Genomic DNA, 14897 nt, shown 5'->3' with positions numbered 1-14897 from the left:
GTGATGTCAAGTTGGCCACACCTATCTGTTCACATGACCACCAAGCCACATCCACAGAACTGGTAGCAAACATTTCACCCCTGTTCAAGTGGCCCTTTGAGTGTTTAAGGTTGCAGAACCCTGTCCCATACGATTTCAAAAAATGGCTGTCTAGTCCAGTCTCTTCTTAAAAGCCTCCATTGATGGAGCACCCTGAGCTCCTGAAGGGAAGCCATTCCACTGATTAATTGCTCCCACTGTCAGGAAACTTTTACCTTAGCTTTAGGTTGCTTTCCTCCTCAATTAGTTCCCATCCATTGTTTCTTGTCTCACCTTCTGCTGCTTTGGAAAATAGGTTGAACCCCCTTTTCTTTGTGGTAGCCCCTCAAATATTGGAACACTACTATCATCTCACTACCATATCATTTTATTTTAATCTGAATTTTAGATCTTTTGTCCACACATTCTCCCATTGTTTAAGCATTATATTATATGGAAAACATACCTTTAAAGCAGGAGTGTCAAACTCAAGGCCCAGGGGTTGGATTAGGCCCACGGGGTGCTTAGATCTGGCCCACAGGGCTGCCCTCGAAACAGCGGACTGGCCCTCGGGGCCTCTGCCAATGAAAACAGACCTTGCGAGGGCCATGCGTGGGTCCTCCCTAAGGCTGTTTTTGTTGGCAGAGAGTTGTAGGAGGCCATCGTAGCTGAAAACAGAGCTCAGGAGCCCATTTTCTCTGGCAGAGCGCTTGGGCCACCACAGGCGCCCCTGACACGAGTGACATTGTGCTTACCCACCTAGGCCACGTCCACTCAGCCCCCACCGAGATCAAACACAACCCTGGTGCGGCCATCAATGAAATCGAGTTTGACACTCCTGCCTTATACCGTTCCAGACAATTGGCTGCCCAATCTCCTCTTAAAAAACTCCACTGATGGAGCACCCACAACTTCTAGAGCAGGGATGTCAGACCTGCCGGCCAGATGTAACCACCCCGTGGCAATTGTTTAAGGTTTCCCCTACAAACAAGACCTTTATCAACTTTTTTTTTATTTTATTAAAGAATTTTACCAAAAAAAAAATTTTTTTACAAATATTTCCCCATCTCCCCCCTCCCTTCCTTCCCCTCCCCCCACCCACCCCAAACTTCCCGGAACAAAATTCAGGGTATAACAATTAACAATCATATACTAAACTAAGCTAACTATCTATGAGCTCCTATTCCCCCCCTTCACACTTTAACTCCCCTTTTACTTAACTAAATATGAATACTCTTAATTTTTCTATTCATTCATAAGCTATTTGATACTTTTTAGTCCAATATTTGTTTTGAATATAATCAATCCATCTTCTCCATTCCGATATATATCTTTCTTGTGAATAATCTTCCAAATATGCTGAAATTTTTGCCATTTCTGCTAAATTCGCTACTTTTAATATCCATTCTTCAATACTAGGCAGTTCTTCCTTCTTCCAATATTGTGCCACCAAAAGTCTAGCTGCAGTTATTAAATTTAAAATCAATTTAGTCTCTATAACCGTACAATCTGTAACTATACCCAACAAAAACAACTGTGGAGTAAACCTTATCTTCTTTTTAAGGATATTTTGGATAATCCACCATATTTTAATCCAAAATGCTTTAACTATTTTACAAGTCCACCATATATGATAATAGGTGGCATCATCACAATCGCATCACCAACACTTAGATTGCAAATTCGGATACATACAAGGTAACTTTTTAGGATCTAAATGCCATCAGTAAAATATTTTATAAAAATTTTCTCTTAAATTTTGCGCTTGCGTAAATTTCACATTTCTAACTCACATTATCAACTTTTATGATGCAGCATCTGCCTAATCTTGTGAAGCTAAGTAGGGGAAAGCATCAGTCCTCAAGCTTCCCTCAGTTGCAAATATAGTTTTGGAGAGTTATCCTGCACCCCAAGAGAAAGAGCTGGATGGAATAGTCTTCACGGAACCTCAAGGGAGGTGCACTTTGTCTCTGCCTGATGGCACATTGTGTTCTCTCCACGGATGATTTCCTTGGTTCAGTTCCTGCAAAAGAAGCTCCTGGCTGAGTTGGAGTGACAATGAGGGCATCCCTACCAGACCCCAAAGGACAGAAGGGCTTGACTCAAGAGCCTTCCATTCAACAGCTTCACTGTTACAGCTTCAATCATTTGCCAAGGCAGCTTTCCAAGACTTATCCTGCACCCCCCGAGATGTAAAATTGGCTGGAACAATCTTCACCAACCCCCAAGGGAGGTGCACTTTCAAGTTAGATATTATAGTCATTCCCCTCCTTGGACGTTTTCCTTTGGTTTAGTTGGAGCAAGAGGGAAAATGAGTCTGCCCTCTTGGGAGACCTGAAAGAAAAGGTATAGCATAGATTGTTATGGACGAAAGCTATTCCTGTGCTCGGTGGGAGTCCAATAAGACTTGATGGCTGACTCTTGCAAAGGCTTCAGGGTAGAGATAGGACGAGGGTGATTATCAACCTTATGACACTAGATGGCGCTGTAGAAAGAAGCAACAGTCGCGCCTCGATAGCAGAGAATAAGAGAAAAGCAGCGACATCGCTAGTATTGACATCACCACCGAGGGAGAGAGGCCGAGCTGGAGCGAATGGGAACGATAGAGTATTGGATTGCTAGAGAGATGGAGGAGAGAGGACGTTCCTCTTCCGGGTCACCCACGGGAGGAGGATGGAGGCGTTGGCGGAGCCTCTTGTGCTGCTCGGAGGGTGGAAGCGGCTCCTGGGAGGTGAGTGGAGGGAAGGCCGGAGGAGAAGCCTTTTGGGTTCCTGCAGGGCCTGGAAGCAGCGAAGGGACAAGAATGAAACATGAGGGCTGCTCCTGCTGCAGATTCTTTCTCTCCCCCAAATGTTTTTATTATCCTTTTTCTCCAGGATTTAAAGTTGCTGCCTGTGATTTTCTGCTGGGAGATTTAAAAAACAGATTAAAACATTTGAGCGAATTCCCTCCTGAGTCCTTTTGCAGACTGAAATACACATAATTGTTCACATGAATAGATTCTTAGGAGTTTATTTCTGTGTCAATAGGAACCCACGTTCAGTGCATTCAGACAGCATTCAGACCCCTTTCACTTCTGTCAACTTTGTTATTTTGCACTTGTTGAAATTCATTTTTTCTCATCTACATCAATAATGACAAAGTGAAAACAGAATTTTAGAAATGCCTGTAAATCTATTAAAACAAAACAACCTGAAATATCACATTGACATAAGTATTCAGATCCTTTGTTCAGTACTTTGTTGAAACACCTTTGGCAGCGATTACAGCCTCAAATCTTTTTGGGTATGAGGCGATAAGCTTTGCACACCTGGATTGGGGTTTTTCTGCCATTCTTCCTTGCAAGTCCTCTCAAGCTCAGTCAGGTTGGGTGGCAACCATTGATGGAGAGCCATTTTTAGGTGCCTAAAAATATTCAATAGGGTTCAAGTCAGAACTGTGGCTGGGCCCCTCTAGGACATTCAGTGTCCCTAAGCCACTCCTATGTTGTCTTGCCTGTGTCCCTTGTCATGTTGAGAAGTGAACCTTTGGCTCAGTGTGAGGTCCTGAGCGCTGTGGAAAAGGTTTTCATTGAGGATATCCCTGTACTTTGCTCCATTCAGCTTTGCTCCACTCAACTCTGCCCCATCTCCACACAGGATCTCTGAAGCTCAGTCAGAGTAACCATCGGGTTCTTGGTCCCCTCTCTTACTAAGGCCCTTCTACTCCAATTGCTCAGTTTGACCGGACGACCAGCTCTTGGAAGAGTCCTGGTTGTGCCAAACGTTCTTCTCCATTTGAGAATTATGGAGGCCACTGTGCCCTTAGGAACCTTTGGTGCAGCAGAAATTTTATGATAGCCTTCCCCAGATCTGTGCCTTGCAATATCCTGTCTCTGACCTCTGCAGACACTTTCTTTGGCCTCATGGCTATTGTTCTGCTACAGTATGCATTGTCAGCTGAGAGGCCTTCTATGGAGAGTATGTGCCTTTCCAAATCATGTCCAATCAGTTTAATTTACCACAGGTAGACTCCAATCAAGGTATAGAAACATGTCAGCACAATCCAGGGAAATGGGAGGCACCTGAGCTAAATTTCAAGTGCTGTTGCAAAGGGTCTGAATACTTATACCAATGTGATATTTCAGTTTTTTTCCTTTTACTAAATTTACAGACATTTTTACTTTGTCATTATGGGGTACTCTGTAGATTAAGGAGGGGAAAAATGAAGTTCAACAGCTGTAGAATCAAGCTGCAGCATGAGAAAATTGACAAAAGTAAAGGGGGTTTGAATACTTTCTGAATGCACTATATTTAGAAAGATAAGAACATTTCAGGTTAAGTGACAGGCCTGGGATGTCTTGGCCAAAATGCCTGCAGAGCATTTTGAGGAAGAGAGACGTGTGCACAAGAGGCAGGTTGGTTGAGCTCCAAAGAGGCTTCTGTTGGAATAAAATGCCCTGTGGAGAGTTTATCTTTATATTCTGTTCACCCAGTCCGGCTTCCTCTAGTTATGCCATTACCATCTTCCCTTTCCAATTTTCAGTTTTTCTCCAAATTCTGTCTGTTTAAGGCACAGAATTTCTCTGTGACTTTCCACCTTCACTTTCATGGCATTCCCTTTCTGTAAAACCAACAAGCATGATATGTAAATTGGCATTGTCATATCCGGCTGGCGGGGGAGGGACTTCTCTATGGCCACCTCAGCTCTCTGGAACCAGTTACCTCCTGAGGTCCGGACCATCCCCACCCTATTGGCCTTCCAAAAAGCGGTGAAGACCTGGCTTTTCCGGCAGGCCTGGGGCGGTTGATCTCGCTTTGCAATCTGGCGAGTTCCGGCCATGAATGGTGTGAATGCGTTTTAAGGTTTTTAATTGTTTTTTAATTTTTAAATGTTTTTAGAATGTTTTTTTAAATGTATTGTGAGCCGCCCTGAGTCTTCGGAGAATGGCGGCATATAAATTTAAAAAATAAAATAAATAAAATAAATAAATATGACACCATGCTTAAAGATTGGGCTCCTTACTGACACAGATGCCAGTCCCAATTGCAGTCAGTAAGTGAACACTACTTGAATTAGGATGTCACCAGAGTGGTTGTGAAAGTGCAGGAAAAGGAGTTGCAGCAATTGCAATTCAGATTTACAATGGTGGCAGTATCTCTGAATCAAGGTCCTCATTTGTGACCTTACCGGCTAATTTTTGACAAGCAAAATCAGTGGAGATGTCTGCAGGAAGTTGGAAGTCGCAGTCATGTAAAATTGCCTTTAACAACCCACACCGATTTGCATAATAAATGCAGAGGAACAGAAGAAAGTTGGCATTTTGATATATCATGTTTAATGATTGGACTACTTACTGACACAGATGCCAGTCCGAATTGCAGTCAGTAAGTGGGCAAAATTAGAACATCAAATCCTGTAGATATCATTTCATCAGGTAAAAACCCACACCTCTAAAGTTAGTTCAGAAGATTCGACTGTAACCATTTTGGGATAATTTTCAGGCTAAAATCACATAGATTTTCCACATACATAGTTATAGGTGTGTGTGTTTGCATTTCTCTCTGCGTGCATATATTTACAACTGTACAATCTATCCCCAGCATTTCCAGATATATTTAATGATAAGCCTTTCCGCTGCTAAGAATTTGTGAATCACTAAAGTGAAAAAATTTCATGACTGAATGGGTATTTGAACTTGGACACAAATGTGTCAAATAAATCATAACTAATGTAAGAGATTATTCTTTATTGTGGCATGTTTGCTTATTGTAATGTATACTTTTTTCTTTTTTTCACATCTTTTCAGTCACAACTCCACCCTAGTAATACACCAGAAGACTCATATAGGAGGGACACCCTTTGCATGTCCTGACTGTGGCAAATGTTTCAGTAGGAATTCCCACCTGGTGATACACAACAGGACTCGTACCCTGGAGAAACCATATGAATGTCCAGACTGTGGGAAAAGTTTCAGAGGTAATTCCAAACTGGTATCACATCAGACGATTCACACGGGAGAGAAACCTTATGAGTGTCGAGAGTGTGAGAAATTTTTCAGTCATAATTCCACCCGGCTGACACACCAGAGAACTCACACAGGAGAGAAACCATATGTGTGTCCTGAGTGTGGGAAAAGTTTCAGTCGTATTTCGAGTGTGATAAGACACCAGAGGATTCACACATGAGAAAAACCGTATGATTGCCCAGAATGGAGGAAATGTTTCCGTAATAATTCCGACCTGATGACACACCAGAGGACTCATCGTATGAGGACAAACCGTATGAGCGTCCAGATTGTGGGAAAAGTTTCAGTCAGAATTGCGGCCTAATGACACACCAGAGGATTCATTTCCAGGACAAATTGTATGAATGTCGGGAGTGTAAGAAAAGTTTCAGTCGTAATTCCAGCCTAGTGAAACACCAGAGGACTCACACAGGAGAGAAACCGTATGAATGCCCAGAATGTGGGAAAACTTTCAGCCAGAATTCCACCCTCGTGATACACCAGAGGACTCATACAGGAGAGAAACCGTATCAGTGTCCAGATTGTGGGAAAAGTTTCAGTCACCCTTCCAACCTTGTACAACACCAGAGGACTCACACAGGAGAGAAACTGTATGAATGTCTAGAATGTGGGAAAAGTTTCAGTCATAATTCCAGCCTTGTGAAACACCAGAGGACTCACACAGGAGAGAAACCATATGAATGTTCAGAATGTGGGAAATGTTTCAGTAACACTTCCAACCTGGTGACACACCAGAGGACTCACACAGGAGAGAAACTGTATGAATGTCCAGAATGTGGGAAAAGTTTCAGTCAGACTTCCAACCTTGTGAAACACCATAGGACTCACACAGGAGAGAAACCGTATGAATGTTCAGAATGCGGGAAATGTTTCAGCAACACTTCCAACCTGGTGACCCACCAGAGGACTCACACAGGAGAGAAACCGTATCAGTGTCCAGATTGTGGGAAAAGTTTCAGGTACACTTCCAGCCTTGTGCAACACCAGAGGACTCACACAGGAGAGAAACCGTATGAATGTTCAGAATGTGGGAAATGTTTCAGTAACACTTCCAATCTGGTGACACACCAGAGGACTCATACAGGAGAGAAACCATATGAGTGTCCAGATTGTGGGAAAAGTTTCAGTAACACTTCCAACCTGGTGACACACCAGAGGACTCACACAGAGGACAAACTGTATGAGTGTGCAGAATGTGGGAAATGTTTCAGTAAGAATACCAACCTGGTGACACACCAGAGAACTCACACAGGAGAGAAACCGTATGAATGTCCAGAATGTGGGAAAAGTTTCAGTCATCATTCCAGCCTTGTACAACACCAGAGGACTCACACAGGAGAGAAACTGTATGAATGTCCAGAATGTGGGAAATGTTTCACTAAGAATACCAACCTGTTGACACACCAGAGAACTCACACAGGAGAGAAACCGTATGAATGTCCAGAATGTGGGAAATGTTTCAGTAAGAATTCCAACCTGGTGACACACCAAAGGACTCACACAGGAGAGAGACTGTATGTATGTCCAGAGTGTGGGAAAAGTTTCAGTCATTTTTCCAGTGTGACAAGACATCAGAGGACTCACACAGGAGAAAAACCGTATGAATGTCCTGAGTGTGGCAAAAGTTTCAGTCAGAATTCCAGCCTAATGAAACACCGGAGGACTCATTTCCAGGACAAATTGTATGAATGTCGAGAAAAGTTTCAGTCATAATTCCAACCTGATGAGAGACCAAAGGACTCACAGCCTTGATATAGGCTAATTACCTGTTTCTGGTGATCAGCAGAACTTTCATGATATTTCCTTTCGCAGAAGTGTGGAATTCTTCAAGAAGGCTTTTGGGTGGTATTTTTTTATATTGATTATTGAATTCCCACGATTGGAGTTTCCATCTTCTACCTTGGTGTCCTCCAGATTTTGAATGCCAGAATTTCCCAACTACATACAAGTAGTCCTCGAAATATAAGGGTAATGGGGCCTATCTATTACGGTTTTATGTTGCAATCACCATTAAATGAGACTGCTTTGCTTAATTACGCCCACTCCCTTCTCCCCCTGATAAAGCTGATCAATGAATGTGTGAATTAAGCGGTGAAGATCACTGAACCTCATTTTGGGAAAAGAGGGCAGGACATGCATCCCTGGGCTGCATGATTGTGTTGTGGAAGCAGCCATCATTTTCATTGTGCCTGGAATTCATGGTGACAGCAGGGATCAAACATGCCGTCAGTAATGTGTCCCTTCGTGCCCACAAGAGAGTTAAATCCAGCCCACCTTGAATTTTTTGACTCATATCTACTTCCAAATTGCTTTTTTCCAAGTTTAAACCAACTTTTATATTTCTAATAATAATACACATATTAAGTAGCAGTCAGTCATTGTTCAGTTATTCCATGTTTTCTCTTATTGCTTTTATTTTATGATATAAAAGTGTATACACTGTTTCCCCTTTCTTTTATTTCTATCTCTTATTCTAACTTTTAATCATGACACCCTATATTAAAAGACATTTTCTTCCTGTCCTACCTAACTTCTAGTCGTGTCACCTACCTAAAAAAACAAAAGAAAAGGGAGAGAAAAAGAAAAGCAAATCAGCACAACAAAAAATAAAAATCATCTATCCATCGTCTCTTGCCCGCTTCAGTACTTTAATTGCTATGCCTTTTTTTTTGTTGCCTCCTATATTCCTCTCTTAGATGTTTATCTCAGTACAATGTATTTTTTCTGAGTGTTGGCCGTTTCACAAATTTAAACAATTTTTAGTCATTTCCACACAATTTATAAATTCCTTTTTTGCCTTAGTATTTATTCTAACTCTTTTTTTTAGACCAATGTTACCCTTCATCCTAACCACTAATCTTAACCAAATTCAATTTTTCCATTCATCTCTATTTTAATCCCCTTCAATTTCAAATCTCACCACATAATGTAATTCCTAATATTTCCTTATATTCCCTTGATATAATCACTATTTTCAATTATCAATTTCTATATAATAGAATCCAGCATCTTAATAAAAGTCAATTAATTATGTAGTATTACAATCATACATTTCTTATAAAAATAATAAACCAAATTGTTTTATACATTTCTTTATATCTTATTCCAAATTTATTTATTTATTATTATTTATTAATTAAACTTGTATCCCACCCTCTCTCCGAAAAGGACTCAGGGCAGCTCACAGCAATAAAAGACATAAAATTCAATATTAAAATGTTAAAAACCATTAAAATTCCCCTTAAAACCCCTTCAGTCCAATCCGGCCTGGCGAAATAACCATGTTTTGAGGTCACAGCGGAAAGAGCGAAGGTCAGGGGCCATCCGTAGCCCCAGGGGGAGTTGATTCCATAAGGTAGGTGCACCCACAGAGAAAGCCCGTTCCCTAGGAGTCGCCAACTGACACTGCCTGGCCGACGGCACCCCAAGGAGGCCCTCCCTGTGGGAATGCACCGGTCGATGGGGAGCTGTCATTGGTCGCAGATGGTTCGTCAGGTACCCCGGGCCTAGGCCATGTAGGGCTTTATAGGTAATAACCAGCACCTTGACTCTCACCCGGAGGGCAACCGGTAGCCAATGCAGGTCGCGCAGGAGGGGTGTAACATGAGAGTGTCAGGACACTCCCATCACTACCCGTGCGGCCACATTCTGCACCAGCTGAAGCCTCCGAGTGGTCTTCATGGGCAGCCCCATGTAGAGAGCATTGCAGTAGTCGATCCGGGAGGTAACGAGCGCATGAGTGACTGCGCAGGTCATCTCAGTCCAAGTAGGGGCGCAATTGGCACACCAGACGAATCTGTGCAAATGCCCCCCTGGTCACAGTCGCAACATGATCTTCCAGAGTCAACCGTGAATCCAGGAGGACGCCTAAATTGCGTGCTCTTTCAACGGGACAACACCTCACCCCCTATGGCCAATGATGGAATATTCCCTTGGAACCGAGATGACGGTACCCACAGCCACTTCGTCTTGGTGGGGTTGAGCTGAAGCCTGTTCCTCCACATCCAGAGCCGCACCGCTTCCAGGCACCGGGACATCAAACGATACAATCCATCATCTTAATAAAAATCAGTTAATTTTATAACAGTCTTTCTCTTTATATAATAATAATAAATGAAATTCCTTTTCTTGAATATTGTCTCTAAGTTTCAATTACTTTGTCAAACATATATATTTGTACCTCTTCAAACAACATCTTAATCATTTCTACTTTCACCACAACCTAGTTAGTTCATACTTTGAACTATTTTCTTTTTTAGATTCCAAATATGCAGTTAAAGATATTCCAGTTGTTAGTTTTCCTTAAGTTTAAAAATATTCCAGCTGTTAGTTCCAACAGTGCAGTTTAAAATCTCATTTATTTAAACTTATTCATATTATAAAACTTATTTCAGTTCATTATATACCCATATAATTTTCCATTATTTTATATTACTTAATATCACAATCTCATCTTTTTCTAACAAATCTTACTTCAATTCATATTTCAATTTTAAGTGTATACAACATATATCTCTTCGTTTCTTTCTCCCTTTCTTTTTTCTTTTTTTCTTTTTCTTCCTCTTTCTTTTGTTTTGTGCTTTAAAATCCTGAACTCTCCTGTTTTGCCCTGTATTTCCCGTTATTTTCCATCTCTTTTCCCTTTTTCTTATTTCTGCACTGTTAGTCCCAGTGTAATCATTTTGTATTTTAAAATCCTGGACAATTCTATTTTGCCCTGTATTTCCCATAGTTTTCCATCCCTTTTCCCTCTTTCTTGTTTTCCCACTGTTAATCTCATTGTAATCTTTTAAATTTTTTATATTCTTTCTGTTCCATCCTTTCTTTCCTCTTTGTCTCTTTCCACCCTTTCTGTTTTTTTCCATTGTTAATCCCAATGTAATCTTTAACTTTCTCCTTTTTTTTTTACTATCCACATGATCATTTAATTTTTCGTAGTCAGTCTCGTTGTCTTTGTCTTCCTCTTTATTGTCAATTTCTATTTCTTGCTTCTTCATTATTTTCTTGTCATTATTTTATTTTCTTGAGTGTGTTCTAACACAATTTTTGAATCAGTTTCGGTTCGGTTTTCCATGCAACATTGTAATTATTTCCTTCACTTCCGTTTTCAGTGATAGATGCATCATTTTCATCATTTCCATAAGTTCCTGTGCCATTTTATTCTTTTTCGGTTAGTATTATACCAATTTAAAGTTGCATTGTAGTTCTTTTTTTTTTAATCAACAAAGTCAAGCCTTACAGACAAACAAACCCTCCTCAGAAGTTCTCACGGCTTTATCACTATCCGGATTCAAGGTTTTTCCAAAACAAAAGTTCAGTGTTGTAATGATCTTATTTCTCCTGAAGATGTCTCTCTACAATCCACAATTCCAATCAGCAGCCTGAAAAAGTATCCATTTTGTTTGTAGTCCACATTAAGAATCTTTGCTAATTTTTTTCCCTTTTCTCCTTTTTATCTTTATATTCGCCAAATCAATTTAAATCTCAATCCAAATTACTAAATCTGTTTTTCCGCTCCTTTTTTTTTTTTTTTTTTGTACAAAACTTCTATTACAGGGGTTAATTTTCAGTTTCTCTTTAAGTTTTCTCCAACATTCAAAAAGGGCCTGCTTACTTTCTTTCCAACCTCTGCACATTTGTGGGGTTCTATTTCTTCTGCTTTTTAAAGTTCTCCAAATATTTTGATACAAAAAGTCAATTTTCTTTTTGGGTTTTGTCCCTTTAAATTACCGCTTTAATCTTCTTCCTTCCTTTCCCCCATGCCCATTAGCCACTGTTATATAACAAAAAATTCAACTTTTGTCCACCCGTCCAAGAACTATTTATTCAATCCTTAAATTGCTCTTAAAGGAGTGCACTAATCACAGTTCTTTATATCCCATAGATAAACAATCAGTACTATTTAAATAGTTACAGAGGTTCTCAGTGGCTCTTTACATTCCCTTTACAGGTTCAATCTTCTAGGATAACATTCAGGGGTCCCTTTAAGTAGTGATAGGGTAGTTAGGAATAATCCAGAAAATATTTTCACAGTTCTTCATGTAAGTATTCCCAGACTTGTAAATTTTCCTTTCATCACCAGGTGGCGCTCTCAACTTAAATTTCAGTATTGCTTCTAGTCAATCGTCATTTTAGTTGTAAATCAATTATAAAAGCAGAATAAATTTTGTAAGTAAATGATTCCAGCATTTTAAAATGCCTTCCCAGTACCACATCTTCCCAGTTTAAGAGTCCAATTTTCTGTTTATTTCAAAAATCATTATTTCTGTCTCTTGTGTCTTCCCCTTCCGTTATGGTATTTTGTCAGAATGCTTAAATGCCACTTTAACAACTAGTTCTGAGCAAATAGTTTTAAATTGTTCCTCGGGGTTAAGTTTAAGGCAAAAAGGAATTGTCTCCCTCAGTTTCAATCACTGTTCACCTACTTCGCTCCAGCACCAGTCTTAGTTGTTCCTCGGTTGTCCCAGCTTTGTGGCAGCCATCTTTAGGCTGTCTCTTTTTCTTACTGTGGCTGAGAGGGAAAAAGAACCCCCGGTCAGGCAGGAGAGCTGCAACTCTGCAACCTCACAGGGGGGCCCTCTTTGCTTCACTGGCTTTGGCTCCTCTTGGAGGCCACAAACAGGGAGAACTCAGCACAGGGAATGTGGAGACCCATTCCCTGTGTCTGATATCGCCCCAACATCAACTGGAAGTGTCATACTTCCAAATTGCTTTGATTGTTGTTCAGATTATTGCAGAGATTTTAAGCTTGCAATAAATCTTTATACCCATTTGAACAGTCTGGATCTTCTGATTTCCCTGGTGCTTGACAGGGAGGGCACTTTCTCTCCTCACCTTGGCTCCCTCTTCCCCCCTCCACAGCAACCCCCAGCAGGCATGGGAGCAAGCATCCAAATTGGAGAAAGGATTGCAATTCTCATCCACAGAGTCCGTCCCTCCCTGGAGAGAGGAAGTCTTGGGGAGGGATCCTCCCCTAGAGTTCCTTTCCTGATACTCATCCTCATCAAGGAGCTTTTTCCCTGGGTATCCCCCCCCTCCATGGTTTTCCAGCCCCCATTCTTTGCCCCTCTGTTTTGTGCAGTCCTCCTGTTGCCTTCCCTGCCCCACATTCTTCCCTCAGAGCAGGTGGGTAGGTAAGGCTGGGCTGGGCTGGATCTTCCCTGCAGTTCAGCTGATCAGAGGATCCCAGGCAGGAGGTGCTGAGCCCCAAAGGAATTGCAGGCAACCCATGATCTCTCCATGGATACCTTGGAGAGACTAGTCACTAGGATGAATTGCTCACCTCCCACAAGCCAGATAGTATTTTCCAAGCGTGGAGTTCTACTTGTTAAATAGACTTCAGCAACTGTCAGGCTCACCTCTGAGATAATTTTAGGCTGGACAAGCAGCTGTGACTGAATCTCATCTTCTGTGCCATCAATAGGGGAGAAGGAAGCATTTCTAGAAAAACTTGATCAGGGCATCTTGTCATTTTGCAGAAGTGTGAAGAGCCAGAAATTTTTCCTTACTGGTCTGATAGATTGCAAAAAGATAGAACAGCTAATTTTGGGGCAGCAGCTCCTGCCTGGGATAGAGAAGGACTCATGCTGAAGATCTCCAGGAGACCCAGATGGTCCAACTGGCTGGATTATAACCCAGCATCTTGAGAAACATGCATTAGTGCTCCTATTGGTTTCTATCAAAGGGCAGAATTGTTAGCCATCAAGAGTTGCTGACCAGGGAAAAATGCAGTACAGTAGAAAATTCCTCGTGTCAGGCCTGCCATCTCCAGCATACTCTGCTTCGCTGGCATCCTGCCATAAAATGCAAGGAGGGGGGGAAGCAAATAGGGAAGTAAAGAATGGGCGTGGCAATGGGCAAAGAAGGAGAGGGGGTTGACGGGGAGACAGGAACCAGAGTTCTCAATCTGGAATGAACAGGATCAAAGACAGAGCCTGCAAACGGAATGCGAAACTATACCAGAGAGATGCCAAACCTGAAAGCCCTTCACAAAACATCAAAAATGAAGGCTATTGGACACTGATGGAACCAAGGAGAAGGGGGCGCAGACCCTCGTCAGGGGAAAAAACCTAATGAAGCATAGTTGCAGTTAATAACAATTGAACAGACAGCACACCATAAAGCATCTCACTTAGGATCCAGAGGTTTATTATAATTTAAAATATAGTAAACAAAGCCTTTCCTGTAGGCTGGGTGTTGGCAGCCCGTGGCTCCAGAGTAAAAAGAAACAAATGACAAAAAAGGGGAAGAGAGGGAGAGAGAAATGAGAGAAAAAAGGGGAGAAAGAGAGGCCTGCTGATCATGTACCTCGCTCCCTGCTACGTGGCAGCGGCCCTGCCCGAGCTGCCTGATGTGATAGCCGGGGGTGGCGGTTGGTACCCCCCAAGCTGATGGTCGTGGGGGATTTCAACCTGCCATCGGTCGGTGACACATCAATGGCAGCCCGGGAGTTCATGGCTTCCATGACGGCCTTGGACCTGATCCAGTTAGTTCAAGGCCCTACTCACACGGGGGGGCAGACTCTGGATCTGATTTTTGTCTCTGGTCAGTGGCAGAATGATCTAGAAATAGGGATTTAGTTACGCAGCCCTTGTCATGGTCTGATCATTCACTCCTTCGACTGGATCTTCGAACCGCTACCCCTCACCGCAGGGAGACGGAACCGTTTAGATCAGCGGTTCTCAACCCGGGGGTCGCAACCCCTTTGGGGGTCAAACAGCCATTTCACAGGGGTTGCCAAAGCCCTCTCTCACCACCACCACCCCATGCCTTCACTCACCCTCACCCTCTGAACCGGTTCCCGGCCCAGTCACTGTTCACTTACCCCGCCCACTCCCAATCTATTGCTGCCTCCTGAGTCCCAGCTGATGGC

The 14897-nt window shown here is 42.1% G+C and overlaps 2 protein-coding genes across 2 annotated transcripts in view; one reads left to right on the top strand and one right to left on the bottom strand.

The window, feature by feature from the left end:
• The window catches only part of LOC139310039 (zinc finger protein 252-like), a 371392-nt gene that overhangs the window by 181894 nt on the left and 174601 nt on the right, over positions 1 to 14897 (bottom strand). The gene's annotated exons all lie outside the window — the stretch shown is intronic.
• Positions 1 to 14897, top strand: part of LOC139311979 (zinc finger protein 850-like) — a 34053-nt gene that overhangs the window by 7832 nt on the left and 11324 nt on the right. The window contains exons 3-4 of the mRNA XM_070936499.1: positions 5977 to 6073; positions 6397 to 7677. Coding sequence (XP_070792600.1) covers positions 5977 to 6073; positions 6397 to 7677 — 1378 coding nt within the window. The remainder of the gene's footprint in view (positions 1 to 5976; positions 6074 to 6396; positions 7678 to 14897) is intronic.

The sequence above is a fragment of the Pituophis catenifer genome, unplaced genomic scaffold, assembly GCF_029215685.1.
Source record: "Pituophis catenifer annectens isolate HBS135680 unplaced genomic scaffold, rPitCat1.0.hap2 SCAF_2, whole genome shotgun sequence".
Taxonomy (NCBI): Eukaryota; Metazoa; Chordata; class Lepidosauria; order Squamata; family Colubridae; genus Pituophis; species Pituophis catenifer.
The sequence above is the reverse complement of the archived record's forward strand: the minus strand, read 5'-3'. Positions and strand labels throughout refer to the sequence as shown.